The sequence below is a fragment of the Macaca thibetana genome, chromosome 4 (genome assembly GCF_024542745.1).
Source record: "Macaca thibetana thibetana isolate TM-01 chromosome 4, ASM2454274v1, whole genome shotgun sequence".
NCBI lineage: Eukaryota > Metazoa > Chordata > Mammalia > Primates > Cercopithecidae > Macaca > Macaca thibetana.
In genome coordinates, this window is record NC_065581.1 from 30,179,898 (window position 1) to 30,203,099 (window position 23,202).

Here is a 23,202-nt window from a genome sequence, read left to right on the forward strand (position 1 = left end):
CCCTCTAAAATAAGGGTAATGGTATCTGTGACCTGGGATTGCTGTCAGAATTAAATACAGGCTGGGTGTCTGCTAAAGTGTCTAAAACGTAAACATTCAGGTATGTTCATTTCATCTTTTTTTTTTTTTTTTGGTGTATTCTGGCTTTCTTTTTATTTTTTTTTTTATTATACTTTAAGTTCTAGGGTACATGTGCACAACATGCAGGTTTGTTACATATGTTACATGTGTCATGTTGGTGTGCTGCACCCATTAACTCGTCATTTACATTAGGTATTTCTCCTAATGCTATCCCTCCCCCCTCCCCCCACCCCACGACAGGCCCCGGTGTGTGATGTTCCCCACCCTGTGTGTGTCCAAGGGTTCTCATTGTTCAATTCCCATCAGTGAGTGAGAACATGCGGTGTTTGGTTTTCTGTCCTTGCGATAGCTGGCTGAGAATGATGGTTTCCAGCTTCATCGATGTCCCTACAAAGGACATGAACGCATCCTTTTTCATTTCATCTTTTTTTTAAAAAGCCACTTCCCCTTTTGAAATGAAATATGGAATGATTTAAAAAAAAAATTCAAATAAATTCCACTTCACCATCCAGAAGTTTATAATTTAGCTGTGGAACTATGACTAAACACATACAGAATAAGAAGAGAGTGTGTAACTGCACTGAATTAGGTATCACAGGGGCTAAGTGCTCTGGGAATTCAGAGGAAAGACACAGAGAGGCTGGGAAAGTCAGGGTAGGTTTTGTGGGGGAGGTGGGGATTGGACAAGTGGGAGAGGAAGGTGAGAACATTCTAGGTCATGATAACCACATGAATGAAAGCATAGAGGTAGGAAAAAGCCACGGCACCTTTGTAGGAGTGTGAGGAAACCGACCTGGTTAGGCTGGAATGTTCAGGAATGGGGAAGACCAGAAGTCAACAGACTAAATGGATGACACCAAGACATAGTGAAGTTTCTGAGTCAGGAATGAAGGGAGAAGTGGTGTTTAAGGAAAGCCAGTCTGGATCGTTTGCACAAGAAGTACTGGGGCAGAGAGTTGGGGGTTGGAAGGAGAGAGGAGGAGAAAGAGCCTAGTGTAGATGTTCAGAAAAAATATATAGTTATTTGGCGCGAAGCTGCAGATCTCAGAGAAATATAAGATCCCAAATCTAAGAGCAAGACATTAGCCAAGGAAAGAACACCCCTGAAGGTGACAGCTAGCAATTCCTGCATCCCAGATGGAGTTAATGTCACCAAGAGAACTTGTACCAGGAGTGGGAGGAGACTGACAGTCCCCAGGGTCTCTCCACAGGAGAGAAGTCAGTTATACTGAAGATGCCTTCCAGGCCCCCCTTGGTCCCTTCTGACGTGACCGCAGATGATCGGGCTGGGGTGGGAGTCTGAACAGCAGATAATTGGCCAAACAAGTCTGTGAGGTCACCTGTCAAGGAAGACCTTATCAAAGAGGGACAATAGTAATTAACTGAAACCATTAGGTCCTCTTGGAGATTCAGAAGGGATCCTTGATGAATGTGTCATTAGTTGGCAAGAAGAGCAGACACAGAGAGAATCAGAGCTGCATGTGCAGCCACGATGTATTGGAACAGGTGTCCACAACCCATGCTACTGAGAGCCGCAGGAAGATCCAGTCTTCACGTTTCTTTGGACTTCGAGCCCACTTCTTACCGGTAGGTCCTGGGCATACAACATACCAACGGTCATGAGCAGAGACTCAGGAGCCGAACCACAAGAATTCAAATGCTGGCTCTGCTACTCACTATCGGCTGATTTGAGACCAGCTGCTCAGCCTCCACATGTCTCAGTTCTGTTATGTACAAGATGGGCATATTAATAACAGCACCTACCTCCTAGGGTTGTTGTGAGGATTAAATGAGTTGATATATACAAATATTTATTATGGTGTTTGGCCAAAATGAGTTCTATGTGTGTTATTGTTATCAACCTTTTTGGAATCTCTAGTTTTTCCTACACGAACAAGTGGTGACCCCACCAACTCACTCACCCCTGACATAGCTTCTCACGAGGACTGGCTCATGGTGGAAAATCCCATTTTCCTTATTTCTGCCCTTATAATAAACTTACCTATTATTTGAACTAACTTGAGTGGGTCTCACTTCTTTGCAATAGAAAGGGTTGCTACCATGTAAGCTGTGAAAAATGAGATGTAAACTGTGGACGTTACAAGTGTGCAACAGTCCTTCAGAATCGGAAAGGGCAGCTGGGACTCTGGGGCCTCTAGACTTGAGCACTTCCTGGGGAGTGAACCCAGAGTCCCACTTCCGGCCAGCAGAGCGAGGAGGTTCATTAAGCTGCCTTATCTTGAAGTTACCAGGTTTTAGGATCTGTCAACTTCCCTTGTGCTGACTCCGTACTCTGAAAACAAGTAAACTTCAAGTAAAATTACCCTAGGGGAGAAGCAGGAACTGACAGACCAACATGAGTGTTTTCACTTATGAGCAGTTTTATTTCTCAGTGTAAGACATATAAATTGTTTTCACTGACATATGACTATTAAAAAAAAAAATAATTTAAAAAGAAGAAATATAAATTGTATTTCTGAATCCAAGTCACTTGTGGGGGTGTAGCCAGCATTAAAATAATCACGAGGACCCATGCAGGCATCTCTCTCTGAATGAGGCAGCGCAGCACAGCAGTTAAGAGTTCCTGGGTCAGACACGGATGAACTGGTTGCGTAATCTTGGCTAGTTACCAAGATAAAGTGACACAAGGTGTGTAAAGCTCCCCAACAGCAAGCCAGGATCTTCATACACATACATTTTAGAGGATAATAGTCCTTTCAAAAGACATGGCTAAAGCCAATAAAAATAAACAGAAAAATAGGATCTACTTTTGAGTGGAATCACAGGTTTGGGTGTTTTGGATATGTTTTATCATTATATAGGCACTTGTGTGTGTCTATATTTTTTTGAATATACAACATTTTAATGAGATACTGCACACTTTCAGGGAAAGCAATTCAATCTCTAATCCCTGGCTTCTGATCTCCCCCTCTTTTCTACCTGCTGAGCTAAGGATGAACAACAGAACTTCTCAATTGAATTCTAAGCTTGGGCCTAAGCACGCTGTGCCTTCTGCCTTAGAGACTGCACCCTGGATGGCTCCCCTCCCCTCCTCCCAGGAGACCCAGTAGGGAGATGACAGAGCATTGTAGTTTACATCTGAGCAGAGTAAACAGAGATGATGTTAAAGAGTCTGTCAGTGAAGGGCATGATTATGCAAAATGAAATACAATATTGATAAGAACTAGAAAATAAAATATGGTCACTCTTCCATCCCATTTCTCAGATGTCACTACTGTAGTCACAACTACGGTAGTCTCAAGTCTTTAGGCTAAAGGTCATAGGTCATCCAACTTATTCCCTGGCCTTCTGGAATTCTTTTACCTAGCAATTTCTGAGCCCACAGCTGAGCTATTTGTGACCCATTTGCTTCCACTATCTCATTTCTTGACCTCAGATGGTAATCAACTGATCAGGAAGACAATTTCCCCAGGGGCTGAGTGTGGTTCTTGGGTTAAGATTTATGGCTATGCCTTATGCCCGCCTGCCCCCAGGCCCTGCACCTTCATCTCAGCCAGAAGTGGCACCACCAGGAGGAAGGAGGCAGTGAGTGGTGCCAGCTGGGGATGGCACACATCTGCCCATGAGGACAATGGAGATGACCCAGTGCTCCATGGGTCACAGGTCATCCAGCCAGTTCTCTGCTGTTTCCTCTTCTTAAGATACTTCTTCCCCTCTTTCCCTATTGACCACAGACATCCTTTAGACCACCCTTTTCAGAAAGCCATCCCCCACTCACCCTCTCCCTCCAGGTTGGGCTACACCCCTTCCCCTGAGCTCCCATAATGCTGTGGTTGGACCTCCCATAGCACCCACCATACTGTGCTGTAATTTCCTCTTTATGTTTCTCTGTCTTCCCAAGAGCTCTTTCAGATACATAACAGGTTTTTAAATATATATATTTTTTCAAATCACCAGTAGCTACCACATTGCTTGGTTCATAGTTAACACAAAATAAATGGTTCTAGAGAATGTGACTACATGAACTCTAACATTATGGAAGAAAACAAGATGAAAAGAGGTGAGATATCTTGTTTAAAGTCATACAACTGGTTACAAGGCTTCTTCAAGAACCCAGGTCTTCTGACTTCAAATCCAGTGCTCTGTCTATGCAGCTACTTCTGTGCCTAGCAAGGATGGTGGTGAGGAGAGCTGGCAGCAGCCTGAGTACCCAGGTACCCTGGCCATCCACTGGGCATTGAAGAAAGGGCTTGATCAGTAGATTGAGTGTCCTCTCCTCTATCCCTTACCAACCGGCCCCATCCCATCTTCTAAAGCAGTCATTTCTATTCCAAGTCGTCCAGGTAACTCAGCCAGGGATCAAGTCCACGTGGTTCTTGGGTTGATTTGAGTCCTGTACTTAGAGGAGGGTAGGTAACTGCTCCTTCTCAGGAGCTCAGGGAGAAACTGGACCCTCGGCCCCACAGCCCAAAGAAGGGAATGACCTTCCTAGTGAAGGAGGCAGTGAAGGTGTAGATGGGCTCTCGGGTGGCAGCATTGGTGAAGGTCACCCAGCCCACCTCATAGTCAAGAGACACCCGCACCTGCCGGGGCTGCTCCTTCAGGGTCAGCCGTGTGGGAAAGGAGCCCAGAGCCGAGACGAAGCCCCAGGCCAGTCTCACAGCCCACACGCCCTCCTCTGGCCGCAGTCGAAGCTCTCCCTTCCGCTGCACATCCTCACTCACCACGCCCACAGTGCAACTGCCCCCGTGTGCCAGGTCTATACTGACCACCCACGTGTGTCTCCCCCCTGTGATGCCAGTGTGGGCCAGAACACAGGTGGCCCGGTCAAAACGCTGGGGATTGTCTGGCGAGTTCTGCCATTTGTAGGAGAACTGAGCCCGCTGGCGGTCCTCGGACAAGAGGAGCTTGGGGTGGGAAGTCTGAGGGTCTAGAGAAATGTGAGCTGTGGGGATAACCAAAAGGGACAGATGTCAGCAGACATGCCATCACCTCCAAGGAAGGCCTAGAAACTCCCCCTGGGCCCCACCTGTTAGTGTTATTATTACCAAAAACAGGTCTAGTGCCTACATGGACTAACAGTGTGGCATCACCTGGGAACTTGTTTGATATACACTCTCAGAATCTGCATCCTAACAAGATGCCCAGGTGATTCGTGCACGTGTAAAGCCTGAAAAGCCTGCCTCAGAGGATGTGAAAGCTCTCGTTTAGTTCCATGTGGTCCTTGGGAAAGCTCTTCTGCTCATCGTAAATTGGTTAGTTTCCACAGCTGTGTGTGCCAGCTCGGCTCTCCTGGGGCCAATACACCACATTCTCCCCTCCTCCTGTCTCTATCCCGGAGTGCAGAGACATTTCTCCCTTCAGTCCAAACTTCATGATTCCTCCCTGCTTTCCTCCCAGGGCACTGGTGACTCATTTATAGTCTTCCCTCTTGGCAGGCTCTCTGGCTCACGCCTGGGTTATTCACTCTGCCTCAGTAATTCTGAAACTGTCAGAGTCTGAGGACCACTTTCTAACACCAAAAGCTGCTGCAGAGCTTTGCATTTTGTTACTTTTAGTATTCATAAATTGAGAAGCTTCCATAAATTTAGGCCCATCCATGGGTTAGAGAACCCCCTCCAACAACTCTGTGACTCCCAGGTTCTTAGGCTGGTTGATTGAGAAACGACAGCCTTGAAGGGGTCCCTTCTGTTCATTTCTTTCCCACCCACAGGCCACCCTCCTTCTGTCATCTGTGAAATGACATCTGAGAGGAAGCAGGGGTTCTTCACAGTTCTAAAGATGTGATTATGAACCCAGATCAAAGTCCCCTTTATGCAGAAAGCATTCCCAAATGGACCTTATCCCATTCTGTGTTAATCTTTCTATCTACTCAGCATGTGCAGATCAGGATGTGAGCTTTGTACCACGAATGTAGTATGTGTATGTGCTTGTCCTTTCTTCATGGTTCTCCTGAGAGCCTTACAAAGAATGTGACACACACCCACACATATATACACACACGTATTCTATACAAGCACATATGTGCATATATAATATCTATGATGTGCATATGTATGCATGGGTGTATATTATGACTATTGTAGTGCCCAGATAGAATCCTGCAAAATTGTCTCTCCTTTTCAAGGACTTCTCATTCTCTCCCATCCTGACATAGGCTGCTTACCTGGCTCATAGTCCAACTCAAAGTGTAGTTTTTCTGTAAAGAAAATAAACCAGGATGAGATTTTATTAGTTTTACAAAACCATCAGACACTTAATGACGAGGAAACTGAGGCCCAGAAGAGGGAAGCGACAACAAGAAGAATGGAAGCTGGAATCCTCTAGGCCAGTGGTTCCAAGCTTGCATCAGAATCATCTGGAGCACTTTTGCTAAAACACGCCTGTTTCAGATTCAGGTGCTCTGGGGTGAAGCTGAACATCTGTATTTGTAACAAGTTCCTGGGCAATGCTGCTGCTGCTGGGAGCCCCACTGCCCTAGCCCTGAGCAAACAGGGACCATGTCTGCCTTGCTCACCTCTGTACCCGCAGAGCCCAGGACATAGTAAATGCTGAAGAAATATCAGCTTAATGAATAGAGAAATGGGTTCATTTATTTATTATTCCACTTGGAAATAATTTTGGGGAGAGTCAAAGGTCAGTCTTTGATTAGAGTAAACTTTCTTTCACTGTCAGGCCACTGGAAGTATTTGCAGGAAATGGACTTATGGGAAAAGTCCTTCTAGGGTGACATCACTGTGGGTGAGTCATTTAAAAATTGGTGTCATCATTCATTCTGTCACGGTTAGTGAGGAGGTGGTTGGCAGAGAGCCATATCCCATTCCTGACTCTCGTTCCAAACCCTCTCCCGCCCCTTACCACCACTCCCTGCTCCGGAAAAGGAAATGGAGCACAGTCCCCGCAGGACCGTCCAACTCTGAGAGCCAGACTAACAGAAGGAAAGTGAGAAGGAGGGAGGGACGGGCCAGCTACCACAGGTCAAGATAAATACTGTGGCTGGCTATTAATTAACAATGCTCATCATCAAAAACTTATCACGTATTAAAAATGTTGCTGTGGGATTTTTTAATTTATTAAGAATGATATACTGTTAATCATTATCTTTCATATTGCTTAATGACCACTGATCAGATTTGTTGAATTATTTTAAGATCAGTTTAACTTTTTCACCAGAAATATTCACCTTTATTCTCTTTCTTCATCGTCACAGTATCCTAATAGGCAGATTTTATAAAAATCTGCAAATAAGAAAATCAAGGCACAGGAACCAATAAACCTTGCTAAAGTCACACCTTTCAGCAGTGGAGCGTGGAGTCCACTCCTAAACCCGGGCTTCATGGCCACCTGTGATCTGTGGAGGCCTGGGATTCTCTTACCCAGAAACATCTTCATCTCCCTCTGTAGCGGGAGGGCCTGCTGGGGAAAGTCCCGAATCCTCTGGCCCAGCTCTGGGGACACAGCCACTGGTTTCCGGCACTTTCTGGTTTCACATCTAGGGGCACAGAAATGATTGGGTCTGGGAATTATCATCCTTAATAATGTCTCCAGACTCAGTCGGTCATCTTCTAAAACGGCATGAAGGTGCTAGTTCCCGCAGGCAGACATACTTCCTATGGATAAATCCCACTGCCCATTTTTGGGCATCTATGGGTATACCTGAGAAGGCATTTGGGTATATAGAGGTTTATACATAAATTGACATTCTTAAGTGAGAATGTTATATACTTGTGTGGCAATAACTAGGCATGCGGTACATGCGTGTATATTTATATGGAAAAAGAAAAGAGAGAAATTATATTGCTTACCTTATTAGAGTGCTTCTGATATCCTAGGAGAAAGAGAAACCAGGGATTCAGTTTCCAGCTTCTCCTTTCCATTTTTTCTTTTTTAAATTTTTATTTTATTTATTTATTTTTTGTTTGTTTGTTTGAGAAAGGGTCTCACTCTGGTGCCCAGGCTGGAATACAGTGGCGTGATCACGGCTCACTGCAGCCTCAACCTCCTGGGCTCAAGGGATCCTCCCACCTCAGCATCCTGAGTAGCTGGGACTACAAGGGTGTGCCACCATGCCTGGCTAATTTTTTTTTTTTTTTTTTTTTTTTTTTGTAGAGATGGGATTTTGTTATGTTGCCCAGGTACCTCCCACTTTTCTTATGACTGGAAAATACAAAATACATTTCTAGCCCTGAACAGGAAAAGGATACCAGATGTGTAGAGTCACAGAGCATTAGGACTCACCCACCTCTGGGGATCACAGCCCAAAGCCTTTATTTTTTAGATAAAGATGATGAGGTGACCTTCCCCTGCTCATTAGAGGCAAAGTAAGTCTCATACCAAGGTCTCCTGTTTCTCAGTCCTGAGGGCATCCTTCTAAGTCGTGCTGCCTATCCAATACCTTATGGGGACCCCAATATCTCTCCTCCAGTGTGAGGAAGTGAAATAGACCAGCACAAACTTCCTGACTGGTGGATGGTGACATGTAGGCTATAGAGAATGGTTTGCAATGTACTTAATACTTTTCAAAGTGCTACTTTCACTTCCATCTCACTGTTGGATCCTCACAAAAGCCCTGTGAAATATTTAAGGGAAGTATCCTCCTTTTTTGGCAGATGGTGGGATGGAGAGGTGGAGACCAAAGAGCAAAAAGTGACCAGGGAACACTTGGAAAAGCATGAACCAGAACTGAGACCTTCTGGTCCTCTGATCCACCTCCCATCTGGGATACAGAGATGTGTGAGTCAGGGAGACATGACTTAGGCAAGGCAAAGATACAAGAGTCACAGGACAGCACAGGTGGGGCAGGGTTCAGGTTCAGGCCTCACCGTCAGGAGCTCCCTTGCTGGCCTCTCATTCTTCTCCTCCAGTTCTTCAATAAGAGTACTAAACCGGCAGATCTCTCCAGCAACCAGGAAATCAAATTCATCCTGTTGCTTCAAGATGTCTCCATCCAGGCTCTCCAATTGTGCTAAGAGGATGCTCTGCTGTTCCTCTAGAAACTTCCTCAGGTATGTGAACTCAGAAATCACCTGTTGTCTCTTGGTGGACACCTGAGTCTGAGGGGGCAGGAGGAGAGCCCAAGAGAAAGTTTGCTTCCTCCTTCTCCCTCTGCTCCTCTTCCTTCTACCCTGTCCCCAGGTGGATCTGGAACTGCACCACGGTTTCCTCTTCACCTGTCATCCCATTTCAGGGAGCAAGACTCACAGTGCTGTCTCAGCACCATCTGCTGCAGCTTCTAAAAGGGGGTAGGGCTTAGAGGAGGTGTAGGAGGAGGTGGTGGGGACATCCTACCTCCTGTCTTGTACGAAAAGCACATTATATGCACAGCCCCGAGCTACTTTACAGTCACAGTCTCATTTAATACTTACAGTAATTCAATGAGATCATGATGATTTTTACTCTCCATTTTACAGATAAGTAAACTGAAGTTGGAGAGTTGCTTGAGGTCATAGAGTTAGTGTCGAGTCAGGATTTAAACTCATAATAACTTCAAAGCCCTATAATCTATGTTGCCTCAGTTTCAGGAAGACATTGGACCGTGAGGAAGGGGAGGAACCTGGGGAAGGGGTGATGACTTACCAGGAGGACTTGCATCCTTTTATTTTCTCTTGACTGGATTTCTTGAATCTCCTCTCTCTCTTTTCTTAGACATTTAAGACACTTATGTATTTGTTCCTGGGGAGAAGGAACATAAAATACTCAAGATGGATATTTATTTGTTCAGGGTTGTCTTGTCATCTGACCCTCTGCCTCCAGGAATGAAATGGCCCCAGGAGAGGAGTCTCTTCCTTAGCTGACAATCCCCGAGCCTTCACCACCCTGACAGCTTCCTCCCTTTAGGTCTGTTCCTCTTGATTTGTCTCCAAGACTTTGGGTCAGGACTTTCCCCTTTCTCCTGTGCCACTAGAAGCTGTGACTTGGTTTTCCCACTTGAGTCTTTCTTCAGGTTAAACATTCTATTGTGTTTTGCTTCGGTAAGTGGTATCTGGGGTCTGTCCTGAGTTTGATATGCCCTGCACTGAAATCATTCCAGTTTCCGACACATCCCAAAGGAACATGTGTAAATAATAACCCTCCCTTGTTACTGGAATCAATTATCTGTATATGACTCCAAAAGGGAGAAGAAACTTGGGTAATGTAAAAATAATTGATAAATTGTTTTCAAAATTATTTGCTCCAGAATAGAGTTAGGAACAGGTACACATACATTATAAATATGTGTGTTCAAAGATATATTAGAATTCTCACTATCAGTTGCTAATTAACTAATTAAGACATCCACACACAAACTTGTACTAAAACACAATTCATAAACATAATGCATAAACAACTAAAACTAGCACACACTCATTTAATGACAGATAAAATGGCATGCCACATGTATTTACCCAACCTGAATATATGTAAACATGAATTTTTCACAAACAGGAGCTCTCAGTTACACTCACACACTCAAAAACGTACATACTCAGACTCCCACACAAACACACCAGACACACTTCTAAACATGCAAACTTTAACACATATACACACTGTTTGTACAATCATTCCCTCAGATACAAACTTCAGACACACCTGATCCATGGCACAGACATACACACTCATGTTCTGGTCACTCATTCATTCAACAAGTATTTGATGAACTCCCATTATCTGTTGGCCACAAGTGAATACAGAACACACTCAAAAAAACATAAAACATAAACATAATTTTCCATGCCTGGGTCTATTGCCTGGGTGATCATGTAAGTCAGGAGAAAGAATTTGGCCTCCGGGTGGCCTAAATAATCCACAACTCTGCTGTTTCTGTTAGTGCTGTCCAGTCCACCCTGGGATCCCCCAGTTCCCCTTTCCTACCCTATAGGGAGCCGCCGCATCCTCTAGGAAGCGCATAGTGTGGGCAGCGTGCTCTCCAGCCTCCCGGCACACCACGCACAACTGCATCTCATCATCCTCACAGAAGAAGTAGATCTTCTCTCCGTGCTCCTGGCAGGCATCCTCCTCTCCCAAACCCAGTGTGGACACCAGCTGGAGGCGCTCGATGTTCTCCACCACGTTAGCCAGCTGCCAGTTGGGCCGGAAGCTCCCAGGACGGAAGGGTTCTTTGCAGAGTGGGCAAGTAGGGGACTCCTCCAGGTCTGGGCCTGGGATCTCACAGTAGCGAGTTAGGCAGCCCCGGCAGAAGTTGTGGCCGCAGTCGATAGTGACCGGCTCCCTCAGGGTACCCTGGCAGATGGGGCAGTTGACTTCATCTGCCAGGCTGGTCACAGAGGCAGCAGAGGCCATGCTGCTATGGCTTCCTCAAGGCCACCCTCTCCGCTTGGCCACGGGGGAAGGGCTGGGCCACACACTCACACACCCACATGTGCACATGGCTGGACACAGGTACATATTAAATATGCACCAGCACCCATATCGTCACACACTTGCATATCTGGCAGCCAGGATTCTATTCTCCTGCCAACAGCAGAGATGGGAAATAGCAGAGGAGAGGAAGGAAGAGGGGCTCACAGCATTTCAGAGGTGATCTTAGATGACCATAACCAGGGGCTGGCCATTCCTTTCCGTCCATCTAAATACACTCACAGTAGAAGGAAAGTGGTGATATGTCAGCTGTCCACTGTCAAAAGAAATATTCTTTTGGGGGCAGGTGGGAGACTGGGTCACAGAGTGGAGATGCCACTCCAGCCTTCCTGCAATATGGCCAGCTGTCTCCAAAGAGATTGGAGGTATCAGCCAGCCCAGGGCTTGCCCATCAGCAAGCAGGAGAGTGTGAGGCTCAGATAAGGTCCTTGTGCCAGGGTGTACACTGCACCAGCAACTGAAATGGTGATGCCTCAACTGGCCTGCCGCAAGCCTCGAAAGAGGCTGGAATATTCCCTATGCTGGGGAGGAGAAAGAAAACTAGCAATGGCCAGAATTTATTTACAATGACGGTACATCTTACACTGATATAAGCAATTTAAAAGTATGATCTTATTTTTGTGTCTGCTCTGCAACATCAGTGCTATTAGGATCTCCATTTTATAAATGAGAAAGCTGAGGCCCAGCCAGGTTATTCAGCTTGCCCAAGGCACACAAGTAAGAAGGTGAGTGACCATAAATAATTTGCTGTCAGATCTATGTCTTCCAAGCAATGCCATTCAACATAAATGCAATGTGAGCCACATATGCAATTTAAAATTTCCTAGGAGCCATATAAAAATAGTCTAAACAGGTGAAAGTAATTTTAATGATTTTTTTATTTGGTCCTATATTTCCAAAATATTATCATTTCAATATGTGATCCTTATAAAAAGTTATTAATAAGACATTTTACATTTTTTAATTTGTGCAAAGCCTTTGAAATCCAGTGTGTTGGCCAGGCGCGGTGACTCATGCCTGTAATCCCAGCACTTTGGGAGGCCGAGGTGGGTGGATCACAAGGTTAGGAGATCGAGACCATCCTGGCTAACATGGTGAAACCCTGTCTCTATTAAAAATACCAAAAAAAATTAGCCGGGCGTAGTGGCGGGCACCTGTAGTCCCAGCTACTCGGGAAGCTGAGGCAGGAGAATAGTGTGAACCCGGGAGGCAGAGCTTACAGTGAGTCGAGATCGCACCAATGCACTCCAGCCTAGACAACAGAGCGAGACTCCATCTCAAAAAAAAGAAAAAGAAAAAGAAAAAAAAATCCAGTGTGTATTTTATATATACAGCACGCCGCCATTCAGACCGGCCACATTTCAGTGCTCAGTAGACACATGTGACTGGTGGCTCCTGTATTGGACAAATTGGCTCCTGGGCTGCACTTGTGGCAGGAAAAGCAGAGATCGGGTGGGAAGGGGAGGAGATGAAGTGATTAGAGTAAAAAGGGAGCAACCACAAGGGGCTAGGCTGATCACCCAGTGGGAGAATGGGGGAAGGCCTGGTTTTATCCACAGATGTGAGTATGTGGATGAAGGAACGTGGCAGCTGATCTTGGTCCTGGCGTCGGGTGTGGGAGGAGCATAGGGCTTTACTCCAGGAGACTGGGATCGTCCCTGACATGATACTTTCTAGCCCTGTGACCTCTGGAAAGTCACTTTACATTTGGAAAGTCAGTTTACATTTCTTTCTCTGTAAAAATGAAGGTAATAAAGTTTGCCTAGAGGGTTATTAAAATTGAATGTAGTAATATAAAAATACTAAACCCTAGATAAATGTGGCTGAAACTGTTTATCTTTTTGACTAATCATTTTCTAACGTGTATCAACATAAATCATTTGCATTACGGTTTCTTGCCTTCTCCCTGCTACAGTAAAAAATAAATAAATAAATAAATAAATAAATAAGATCGTCCAGTGTTACCCGAACCCCTGCGGGGACTGTTGTGCCAGGTAGTGGGGGATTTGGGACCGTAGGAGGGGTCACCATGGGCAGATGTGGCGAGGGAGGAAAGCGGAAAAGAGGGGTTCCGATGAGCAATCCTTACACCCGACCCGCAGTGTCGAAACAGCGTCCCGCCCACACACTTCCCATAGAATCTCCCGACGTCCACACCTCTCACTCCAGCCTGGACTTTGATGCTGTGGGCACGCCTCAAAGCTAGAAGTTTATGGCACCCACCTGCTCAATCTGACAGGAAGCGTCTGCTCCCCAGTTCTCCCCAGCCACTGTGGTCTAGAGATTCCAGGAAACCCCGGTTCCCTGTGACCTCATGGTGTGCTCTGTTCTCCACCCTAGGGACCAGAAGGAGCCAGGAGTAAAGAATTGGTTTACTTGGCCGCCACTGGGAAATTCTGGGTAATTCAAGACGCCCTGGAATTTGGACCCACTCCGCTGATAGGTGGTGGCCAGGGTTCTAGGGAGCACAGGAGGCGGAGCCGGGTGGCTTCCCTGTGCTGGCATTCCTGTCTCTCTCTCTCTCTCTCTGCCTTGCAGCCCTTTCACTCTGCGATTCGTGTAAGTGTGACTCGATTTCAGGGAAAGGGAATTCGCGTGGTCTGAGAAGGAGGCCGGAGTGGACGGGCTGGGGAAGGCACCGTGATGCCCTCAACCCCGTCCCTGAAGGTGGTCCACGAGCTGCCCGCCTGTACCCTCTGTGTGGGGCCGCTGGAGGATGCGGTGACCGCTCCCTGTGGGCACACCTTCTGCCGGCTCTGCCTCCCCACGCTCTCCCAGATGGGGGCCCAGTCCTCGGGCAAGATCCTGCTCTGCCCGCTCTGCCAAGAGGAGGAGCAGGCAGAGACTCCCATGGCCCCTGTGCCCCTGGGCCCGCTGGGAGAGACTTACTGCGAGGAGCACGGGGAGAAGATCTACTTCTTCTGCGAGAACGACGCCGAGTTTCTCTGTGTGTTCTGCAGAGAAGGTCCCACCCACCAGGCGCACACCGTGGGATTCCTGGACGAAGCCATTCAGCCCTACCGGGTAAGAAGTGTCACTTTACCTAGGGCCGTTTGGGGCAGGATGATGTCCTGTTATGATGGGAGGAAATCGGGTGGGGATCTGGATGAAAGACCTGGCTTCCACATCAGGGAACCCTAAGGTTATAGGGACTTTCGAGGCATTCCCAGACTGAAGGCAGATAGGCTCCACCTTGGATGTGTGCTAGTTCCTGGTCTGGGGGGAACTTCAGCTCCAGCTCTCAGAGGACCCCTCAGAGATGGAGTGCAAAGAACTGTAGCCTTGGCTTCACTCACTATGGAAAGAAAGCTGCAGTGCAAGTGGAATCTTCTGCAGATTATGGGCAGGGTGAATTTGTTCTCCCAGGATCCAGACTGGAAATGGGATTTCTAGGGCCCTGACTGCCAGGGTGCAGAGGGGAGGGAGGAGCTGGGGAACCTGCTAGCACTACTCTCCTTCTTGAGAAAGGGAGGGCGGCAGTCGTCCAGAATTGTGAGAATTTTCCATCTGATCTTGGGGCACTTTTCCGTCAGCCTCTCAGATCTCTCTCTTGTCAACCAGTCACCAGGTCTGGAAGTGGTTTCCTTAGAAACATCTCCCAAATCTTTAATTCTGCCTTATCCTGTCAGCCAGGTTCTCCCTATCTCTTGCCCAGACTTTGCAGTCTCAACTGCATTCCCTGTCTCCATTCCCACCCTTTCCAGTCACCTTTCAATCTGCTGGGAGACAGATCCTCCTAAAACATAAAGTCACTCCTCTGCTCAAAATCCTCCCATGTATCCCTAGTGCCCAAAGAAAGTCCAATGTCTTTAGCAAGACATTCAAGACCCTTTGTAGTCGAGATCCTTCCTCCCCATCCAGCCTCATCGCTCAGCCACCCTCCTCAAGGCACCATATGTCTAGCCAGACTGAGCTCCATTTGCTGTTATTTTCCCGAACTGTCTTATTCATTCCTGCTTCCAGTACTTTTTGAACATAGTCTCTTCCTCCTAGAATACTCTTCTCACTTTCTTCCACCTCTCTCTTTTTAAGTATACAATTCAGGGGCACTAAGTCTTCTTCTTTTATAAAAAAAAAAAAAAATTTATTATGTTTTAAGTTCTGGGATACATGTGCAGAACATGCAGGTTTGTTACACAGGTATACACGGGCCATGGTGGTTTGCCGTACCCATCAACCCATCATCTACATTAGATATTTCTCCTAATGCTATCCTTCCCCTAGCCCCCCATGACCTGACAGGCCCTGATGTGTGATGTTCCCCTCCCTGTGTCCATGTGCTCTCATTGTTCAACTCCCACTTACAAGTGAGAACATGTGGTGTTTGGTTTTCTATTCTTGTGTTAGTTTGTTGAGAATGATGGTTTCCAGCTTCATTCATGTCCCTGCAAAGGACATGAACTCATCCTTTTTTATGGCTGCATAGTATTCCATGGTGTATATGTGCCACGTTTTCTTTATCCAGTCTATCATTGATGGGCATTTGGGTTGGTTCCAAGTCTTTGCTATTGTGAACAGTGCTGCAATAAACATACATATGCATGTGTCTTTATAGCAGCATGATTTATAATCCTTTGGGTATATACCCAGTAATGGGATTGCTGGGTCAAATGGCATTTCTGGTTCTAGATCCTTGAGGAGTCGCTACACTGTCTTCCACAATGGTTGAACTAATTTACACTCCCACCAACAGTGTAAAAGCATTCCTATTTCTCCACTTCGTCTCCAGAATTTGTTGTTTCCTGACTTTTTAATGATCGCCATTCTAACTGACATGAGATGGTATTTGATTGTGGTTTTGATTTACATTTCTCTAATGACCAGTGATGATGAGCTTTTTTTGTGTGTTTGTTGGCCGCATAAATGTCTTCTTTTGAGAAGTATCTGTTCATATCCTTCACCCACTTTTTGATGGGGTTGTTTGTTTTTTTCTTGCAAATTTGTTTAAGTTCTTTGTAGATTCTAGATATTAGCCATTTGTCAGATGGATAGATTGCAATTTTTTTTTCTCCCATTCTGTAGGCTGCCTGTTCACTCTGATGATAGTTTTTTTGCTGTGCAGAAGCTCTTTAGTTTAGATCCCATTTGTCAATTTTGGCTTTTGTTGCCATTGCTTTTGGTGTTTTAGTCATGAAGTCTTTGCCCATGCCTATGTCCTGAATGGTATTGCCTAGGTTTTCTTCTAGGGTTTTTATGGTTTTAGGTCTTACATTTAAGTCTTTAATCCATCTTGAGTTAATTTTTATATCAGGTGTAAGGAAGGAGTCCAGTTTCAGTTTTCTGCATATAGCTAGCCAGTTTTCACAACACAATTTATTAAACAGGGAATCCTTTCCCCATTGCTTGTTTTTGTCAGGTTTGTCAAAGATTAGATGGTTGTAGATGTGTGGAGTTATTTCTGAGGCCCTATTCTGTTCCATTGGTCTATATGTCTATTTTGGTACCAGTACCATGCTGTTTTGGTTATTGTAGCCTTGTAGTATAGTTTGAAGTCAGGTAGCATGATGCCTCCAGCTTTGTTCTTTTTGCTTAGGATTGTCTTGGCTATGTGGGCTCTTTTTTGGTTCCATATGAAATATAAAGTAGTTTTTTCTAATTCTGTGAAGAAAGTCAATGGTAGCTTAATGGGGATAGCATTGAATCTATAAATTACTTTGGGCAGTATGGCCATTTTCACAATATTGATTCTTCCTATCCATGAACATGGAATGTTTTTTCCATTTGTTTGTGTCCTCTCTGATTTCCTTGAGCAGTGGTTTGTAGTTCTCCTTGAAGAGGTCCTTCACATCTGTGGGCACTAAGTCCTTTTCTCTCCCTGTCTATTCAACTGGAAATTTATCTTATCTTTTAAGGTGCACTGTAAATGTTTTCTGCTTTCCAAACCTTCCCTTAGGACTACAGGCAGAGCTGTCCTCTGTGTTCCCATCTTACTGTGTGTACCTCTGGACTACTGCATTTGTCTGTCTGTATTTTAGCCACTCGACACTGACTTCTTCCTGAGATGGTGATCTCTCTTTAGGTACAAGGACTGGGCCTTTTCCACCTTTGAATCCCTCAGCACTTAACAGTGTGCCCAGGATGCGATAGTTAATAATTGTGAGTTGAATTATTAATTCAGTCACCTCTATCCACCCATTCTTCTCTCCATAGGATCGTCTCAGGAGTCGACTGGAAGCTCTGAGCATGGAGAGAGATGAGATTGAGGATGTAAAGTGTCGAGAAGACCAGAAGCTTCAAGTGCTGCTGGTACAGGCCACTTCACTGGCTACCTTTTCCTTTGAAGGTTTTCTTAAGAGACTCTGGGGAAACCTGTTGGCTGGTATCTGTTTCCTGGCAAATTGTTCTCATTCACCTTCCTGTGGCTGCACAAAGGCATTTGGGATCTCAGACCATGGGCACTAGAAGTGGTTCTGATGTCTTGCAATCCAAGATCCATCTTATATATCACATTTTACAGAGCAGAAAACTGAGGTCCAGAAAAGCAATGTTCCCAAGGCCACATAGCAAAGTGCAATTTCATAATGAACCTGGATTTCTTGACCCTTAATTCGTTGTTCTTTCCATCTTTGTCTGTCTGCCTGAACACACCACCTTCAGATGGGAAGCTTGGGGTCAGAAGGTGTATATTAGTGTCTGGATTCTAGTCCTGACTACAGGCTGACCTTGAGGACAGTAGGCTGATGGTGTGGCTACATCTGGGTCCCTCATGCCTCTTTTTTCATGCTATAAAGTTATGGAGGAATCACAGTGTGGGGATTTCTAGTACCTTGACCAAGGAGAGAGTGTGGGGACAAAACAGCTTCTCCACTATCCCTCAGCTCTCATCAAAGTATGCCCTGTAGTTGGTGATTTCCATGGCTAAAACCAAAATTACACACTCTCCCACTAAGTTGTGTTGACTCGTATCACAACTTCCTTTTGCCTCTAAGAAATGACTACAGTCTTCCCCCCTAACTTTAAGAAGGTATAGTAGGGTTAAGATGGTATTGTAGTTGTGGAAATATTTTTGAAAATTTCAACATAATTCTGAGAGCATAATGTAGTATTATTATTAGAATCTCTAGCTAAGACAGTAGCACAGTCCTCATCACTTGTAAGTTCATCCTGAGACCTATCTACTTCTAGGTGTATTAGTAAATAGAATAAGTTTTGGAACTAGTTACTCTCTATCCCTGTTAATCAAGAACAAATATATAGATGATCATCCTAGAAGCTATCTCTGAGCCCCTTCCTAACCATGTCTACTTTTTATCCCTTGCAGACTCAGATTGAAAACAAGAAGCATCAGGTGGAAGCAGCTTTTGAGAGGCTGCAGCAGGAGCTGGAGCAACAGCGGTGTCTCCTGCTGGCCAGGCTGCGGGAACTGGAACAGCAGATTTGGAAGGAGAGGGATGAATATATCACAAAGGTCTCTGAGGAAGTCACCCGGCTTGGAGCCCAGGTCAAGGAGCTGGAGGAGAAGTGTCAGCAGCCAGCAAGTGAGCTTCTACAAGTGAGAGACACCTTATTACTTCATGTGATAGGAGAGGGACTCCACGGGGAAGGGGGTGGGCACCATGCTGTGGGCTGGAGAGAGGCAGGAAAGGGAAGTGGAGAGAGGTTAAGGGAGTGCAGACCCAGAGGGGCTGGAGAATTGCCCAAATCATACACTGTGGTCATGTTAAGGGCTTTAGGGTCAGACAGTCTTGGATTTGAATGTTGGCTCTTCCAATCATGTGACTTGACTGAGTCTCTTAACCTCTCTAAGCATGGGGACAACAATAGCACCTCCCTCACAAAGTTGTTGCAGAATTATAAGAAACAATCCATATAAAATGCTTGGCATGGTTACTGGTACACAGAAAGAACTCAATAACTGGTGTCTGCTGTGGTTATGAATATGTGATCCTGGTTCATATCAGGTCCAGCTGATAACTGAAGACAGGCCCCTGCTCTCCACCACCTCCTAATCATTGCAGACACAACCCACCCCACGATAAGGCTGAAACAGGGAAACCAGCACAAATGAACTGACTACAGAGACCCAAATTAGTAAGAAAACATGGTGTTAAAGAACAATCTAATGAGTAGGTAATTAAACAGGACAACTCTCTGCAGAAGGAGAGTTTTGAGCTCATATTTTAAGGGAAAAAAGGATGTACAGAATCCCTGACAGGAAGGACTTATGGAAACTAAAGGTATGTTCTTGTCTTTCTTTTGTAGGACGTCAGAGTCAACCAGAGCAGGTAGGGCCCACTCCCCAGTCCTGCCTCCTTTTACTCAACATCAAGATTGAAGGGGAAGGGGCAGGGTCACTTACTGCCACCCACTTACTTCCCCTCTTCCAGGAAAGAAAAAGCACTCTGGCAGACACACTGTCTCATTCAACTATCCACAAACAGTCCAAACTCACTAAAGATTTGCGTTCTAAAGGTTCATTTTTAAATTGGTTGGTATTGGGGACACATTTTTTTCCCCTAGAAGTGAAGTTATAAATAATAATCATGTTTTTAGGTTGATCCAGAAACATTTATTTAACCTATGAAATTATTAGTACTTGAGTCAGTATCTAACACCATTTAAAATGTAATTCAAAGGAGGAATACTTTCTGTAGACTGTGAGAAGCATGGAAACCGGGAATACCAGCCTGTTCTTTCATTCATTCATTTTTTACACACATCTCTGGTTTCCTTCAGGATTTTCTAATGCTACTGTAAAAGGACAACCACCAGGAGCCAGAGGCATTGTAAACGCATGGCCTTTTCCTTCCCTGTCTGCTGTAAGCATTAGCAGTCTGCACTGAGATGAGGAGAGGTGTAGTGACTAGGGAACACTTGTCACGTGCTTTGCACCTATTTACATGCAGGGAAGATAAACCCAGGGTCCATGAATCAGGAAGTGTCTCCAAACATGCTTTTCAAAGAGCATTAGAGGTTTAGATCTAGAAGGGCTTAGGGATCTTCCAGGCTGATGAAGAAACTCAGACCCCGGGGGGTGAAGAGGTAACGCAGCAAGTGTCTAATGAGGACTGAGCTGGGACCAGAATCAGGAGTTTTTTTCATTGCAATATGTATTTTCGTTTATCCTTTTTTTTCTTCCCTTCTAGCCTCTTTTCCTTTACAAATAGCAGCATACACAAGGGTAGTTTAAGGCTGTTTCCAAATGGTATCCTGTTGCCCTCTAGAGGTCAAAAGGGGTAATGATCTCTGTCCCTCGGCCCCGACAGACCCAAACATTCTCCTAAAGGGGCCTACCGCCAATTCTTGAGAAGTAATTATCATTGGTTCCTCAGGTTTAACTGAAATGCCTACTACTTTAGTAACTACACATTTCCAGCAAAAGTGAAGAAACGATACTCAATCTGATTATTCACTACAGACGCCAAGATCATTCTTTAGTCTGATTTTAGCCTCACTTGGTCTCACCCAAACATTTGTTTTTGGAATGTGGACCTAACTGGTTACCAAACCTGTCTGCAGGTGTGAGATGAAGACTTTTGTGAGTCCTGAGGCCATCTCTCCTGACCTTGTCAAGAAGATCCGTGATTTCCACAGGAAAATACTCACCCTCCCAGAGATGATGAGGATGTTCTCAGGTAAAGGGGAAGGGGCCGCAGTTTTCCCCAGTCCCATTAGCTGCCCTCCTGCCTTCCACCCATCTCCATCCTTCTCTGCCCTCGAAACCCGTCTCAAGACATCTTCCCTCCCCAGAGCCTTCCCTTAGTGATCTCAGTTAATTCAGGGGCACCATTCCCAGAGCATCTCCTCCACTCCCTAAGGACAGGTGCGGGACTGAGATTCCAGGAGGGTGAGGACCACTTCTCCTCCACTAGACCACAGCAGAAGCCAAGGCTTCTGTCCTCATCTTCACATTGTACTCAAGACACCTTGCCCCTGGGGGTGCCTATAAGAAGTAATAAGTCACAGATCTCTTTTTCTATTTCTGCTTCCCACAGAAAACTTGGCGCATCATCTGGAAATAGATTCAGGTAAACAGCTTGGGACTTGGGGAGTCATTCTTCCATTCGCCCATTCAGTCCATGGCAGCAAACAGAGCAATAAAATGCATTAATTCTGGAGCCTCATTGCTTGAGTTCTCTGAGACACTGGGCAAGTTATTAAGCCTCTGTCCCGCAATATTTTCTTCATCAGTAAAATGAAAAAAAAAAAAAGGTACTATACCTGTCCCATAAGTAGCTGTGAGGACTAAATGAATTAATACATGCAGAGAGCTTAGTGTATTACCTGACTCATAGTAAGTGCTCAATTAATGTCATCTACTTGTATAGATGTTACTCGTTGAAAAATACTTATCAAGTCTTAGTTTTTTGAGCAGCATTGTGCTGGACTCTTTATTGATTTGAACAAATGTGCAATTTAAAAAAAAATCACATTTATTTTTAAATTGGTGCTTAATTTCGAAATTGTTTCCATAAGCATCACCTCACTCACTCTGGTATAGATCAGTGCTTTTCAAACTTAACATGCAGAAAGTTCTCCTAGGGATCCTGTTAAAATACAGATTCTGATTTAGTAGGGTGGGATCGGGCCCAATATTCTGCATTTCTAACAAGCTCCCAGGCGATGGGGATGCTGCTGGTCCCTCCCTGTGCACTTTGAGAAGCAAATCCTTACAGCACCACTGGCTGATTAGGTAGAAGGGCGGTTCAGAGCCCAATGGCAGGCTGCCCAAGTCCAGTATTCCTTCTGCCTCCCACGCGCCTGGCCTGCTCTAGGAACATCTGTGGTTGCTGCCCGCTGTTGATGTCTGCGCTCTCCTCCCTCTAGGGTCATCACTCTGGACCCTCAGACCGCCAGCCGGAGCCTGGTTCTCTCAGAAGACAGGAAGTCAGTGAGATACACCCGGCAGAAGAAGAACCTGCCAGACAGCCCCCTGCGCTTCGACGGCCTCCCGGCGGTGCTGGGCTTCCCGGGTTTCTCCTCGGGGCGCCACCGCTGGCAGGTTGACCTGCAGCTCGGCGACGGCGGCGGCTGCACGGTGGGGGTGGCCGGGGAGGGGGTGAGGAGGAAGGGGGAGATGGGCCTTAGCGCCGAGGACGGCGTCTGGGCCGTGATCATCTCGCACCAGCAGTGCTGGGCCAGCACCTCCCCGGGCACCGACCTGCCGCTGAGCGAGATCCCGCGCTATGTGGGCGTCGCCCTGGACTACGAGGCCGGACAGGTGACCCTCCTCAACGCCCAGACCCAGGAGCCCATCTTCACCTTCGCTGCCTCTTTCTCCGGCAAAGTCTTTCCTTTCTTTGCCGTCTGGAAAAAGGGTTCCTGCCTTACCCTGAAAGGCTGAAGTGGGGCGCGCGAAGGGCGGCGAAGCGGAGACAGCGGCTCCCTGGGATCCAGCTCCGCCCCTGGCCAGCGCGCGGCCCGCGTGAGGCGAAAGGACAGGGGACTTGAGTCTCGAACAGCGGTTGTTTATACTTTATTTATCTTAGGCCCTCAGCTCCCTGACGTCCTGAGCCTCTCTGTGACGCTCCGGCCTTCTCCGCACCTCCGAGTGCAGAACCACAGGCGGGCTCAGCTGTGCCTAGGGCAACAGCCAACCTAGGAGCCAGCGGGCTTTCGGGGAAAAAACAGAAAAAGAGATCTAAAATAAAATGTTTAAACTGTTTCAAAATAATCATCGTGGGAAATCCAGGGTGTTGCTGGACTTGCACTAATTTATACAGTTCACTTCGTACTTTGACACACACCTGAAGATGCCTCCACCTTTGCACGGCTTAGGGCCTCTTCATCAGCTCTGGGTGGACCCCAGGGCCCCTTCCTTTCCTTCCCCTTCTGGTCATTTCTCTAGACTGGTAGAGA

General features: G+C 46.0%; 2 protein-coding genes across 3 annotated transcripts; one reads left to right on the plus strand and one right to left on the minus strand.

Annotated features, from left to right (window-relative positions):
- Positions 1 to 2,442: 2,442 nt before the first annotated feature.
- On the minus strand, positions 2,443 to 11,755 carry TRIM10 (tripartite motif containing 10). 2 transcript variants are annotated; one of them, XM_050788416.1, is made up of 8 exons: positions 10,897 to 11,755; positions 9,619 to 9,714; positions 8,865 to 9,095; positions 7,848 to 7,870; positions 7,419 to 7,534; positions 6,209 to 6,241; positions 4,812 to 4,987; positions 4,189 to 4,272 (listed from the first exon to the last, which is right to left on the minus strand). In XM_050788416.1, the coding sequence occupies exons 1-8, from the start codon at positions 11,323 to 11,325 to the stop codon at positions 4,189 to 4,191; spliced, it is 1,188 nt and encodes a 395-aa protein (XP_050644373.1). In that variant the 5' UTR covers positions 11,326 to 11,755. The 2 variants fall into 2 exon arrangements, with proteins under 2 accessions (XP_050644372.1, XP_050644373.1); XM_050788415.1 differs by having other exon boundaries at positions 2,443 to 4,987.
- A 2,291-nt stretch (positions 11,756 to 14,046) lies between these two features.
- Positions 14,047 to 22,782, plus strand: TRIM15 (tripartite motif containing 15). Its single transcript, XM_050788422.1, has 7 exons — positions 14,047 to 14,427; positions 17,554 to 17,649; positions 18,665 to 18,895; positions 19,606 to 19,628; positions 20,863 to 20,978; positions 21,339 to 21,378; positions 22,171 to 22,782. Exons 1-7 carry the CDS (start codon positions 14,047 to 14,049, stop codon positions 22,685 to 22,687), a joined length of 1,404 nt encoding a protein of 467 aa, XP_050644379.1. The 3' UTR covers positions 22,688 to 22,782.
- The last annotated feature ends 420 nt before the right edge of the window (positions 22,783 to 23,202 follow it).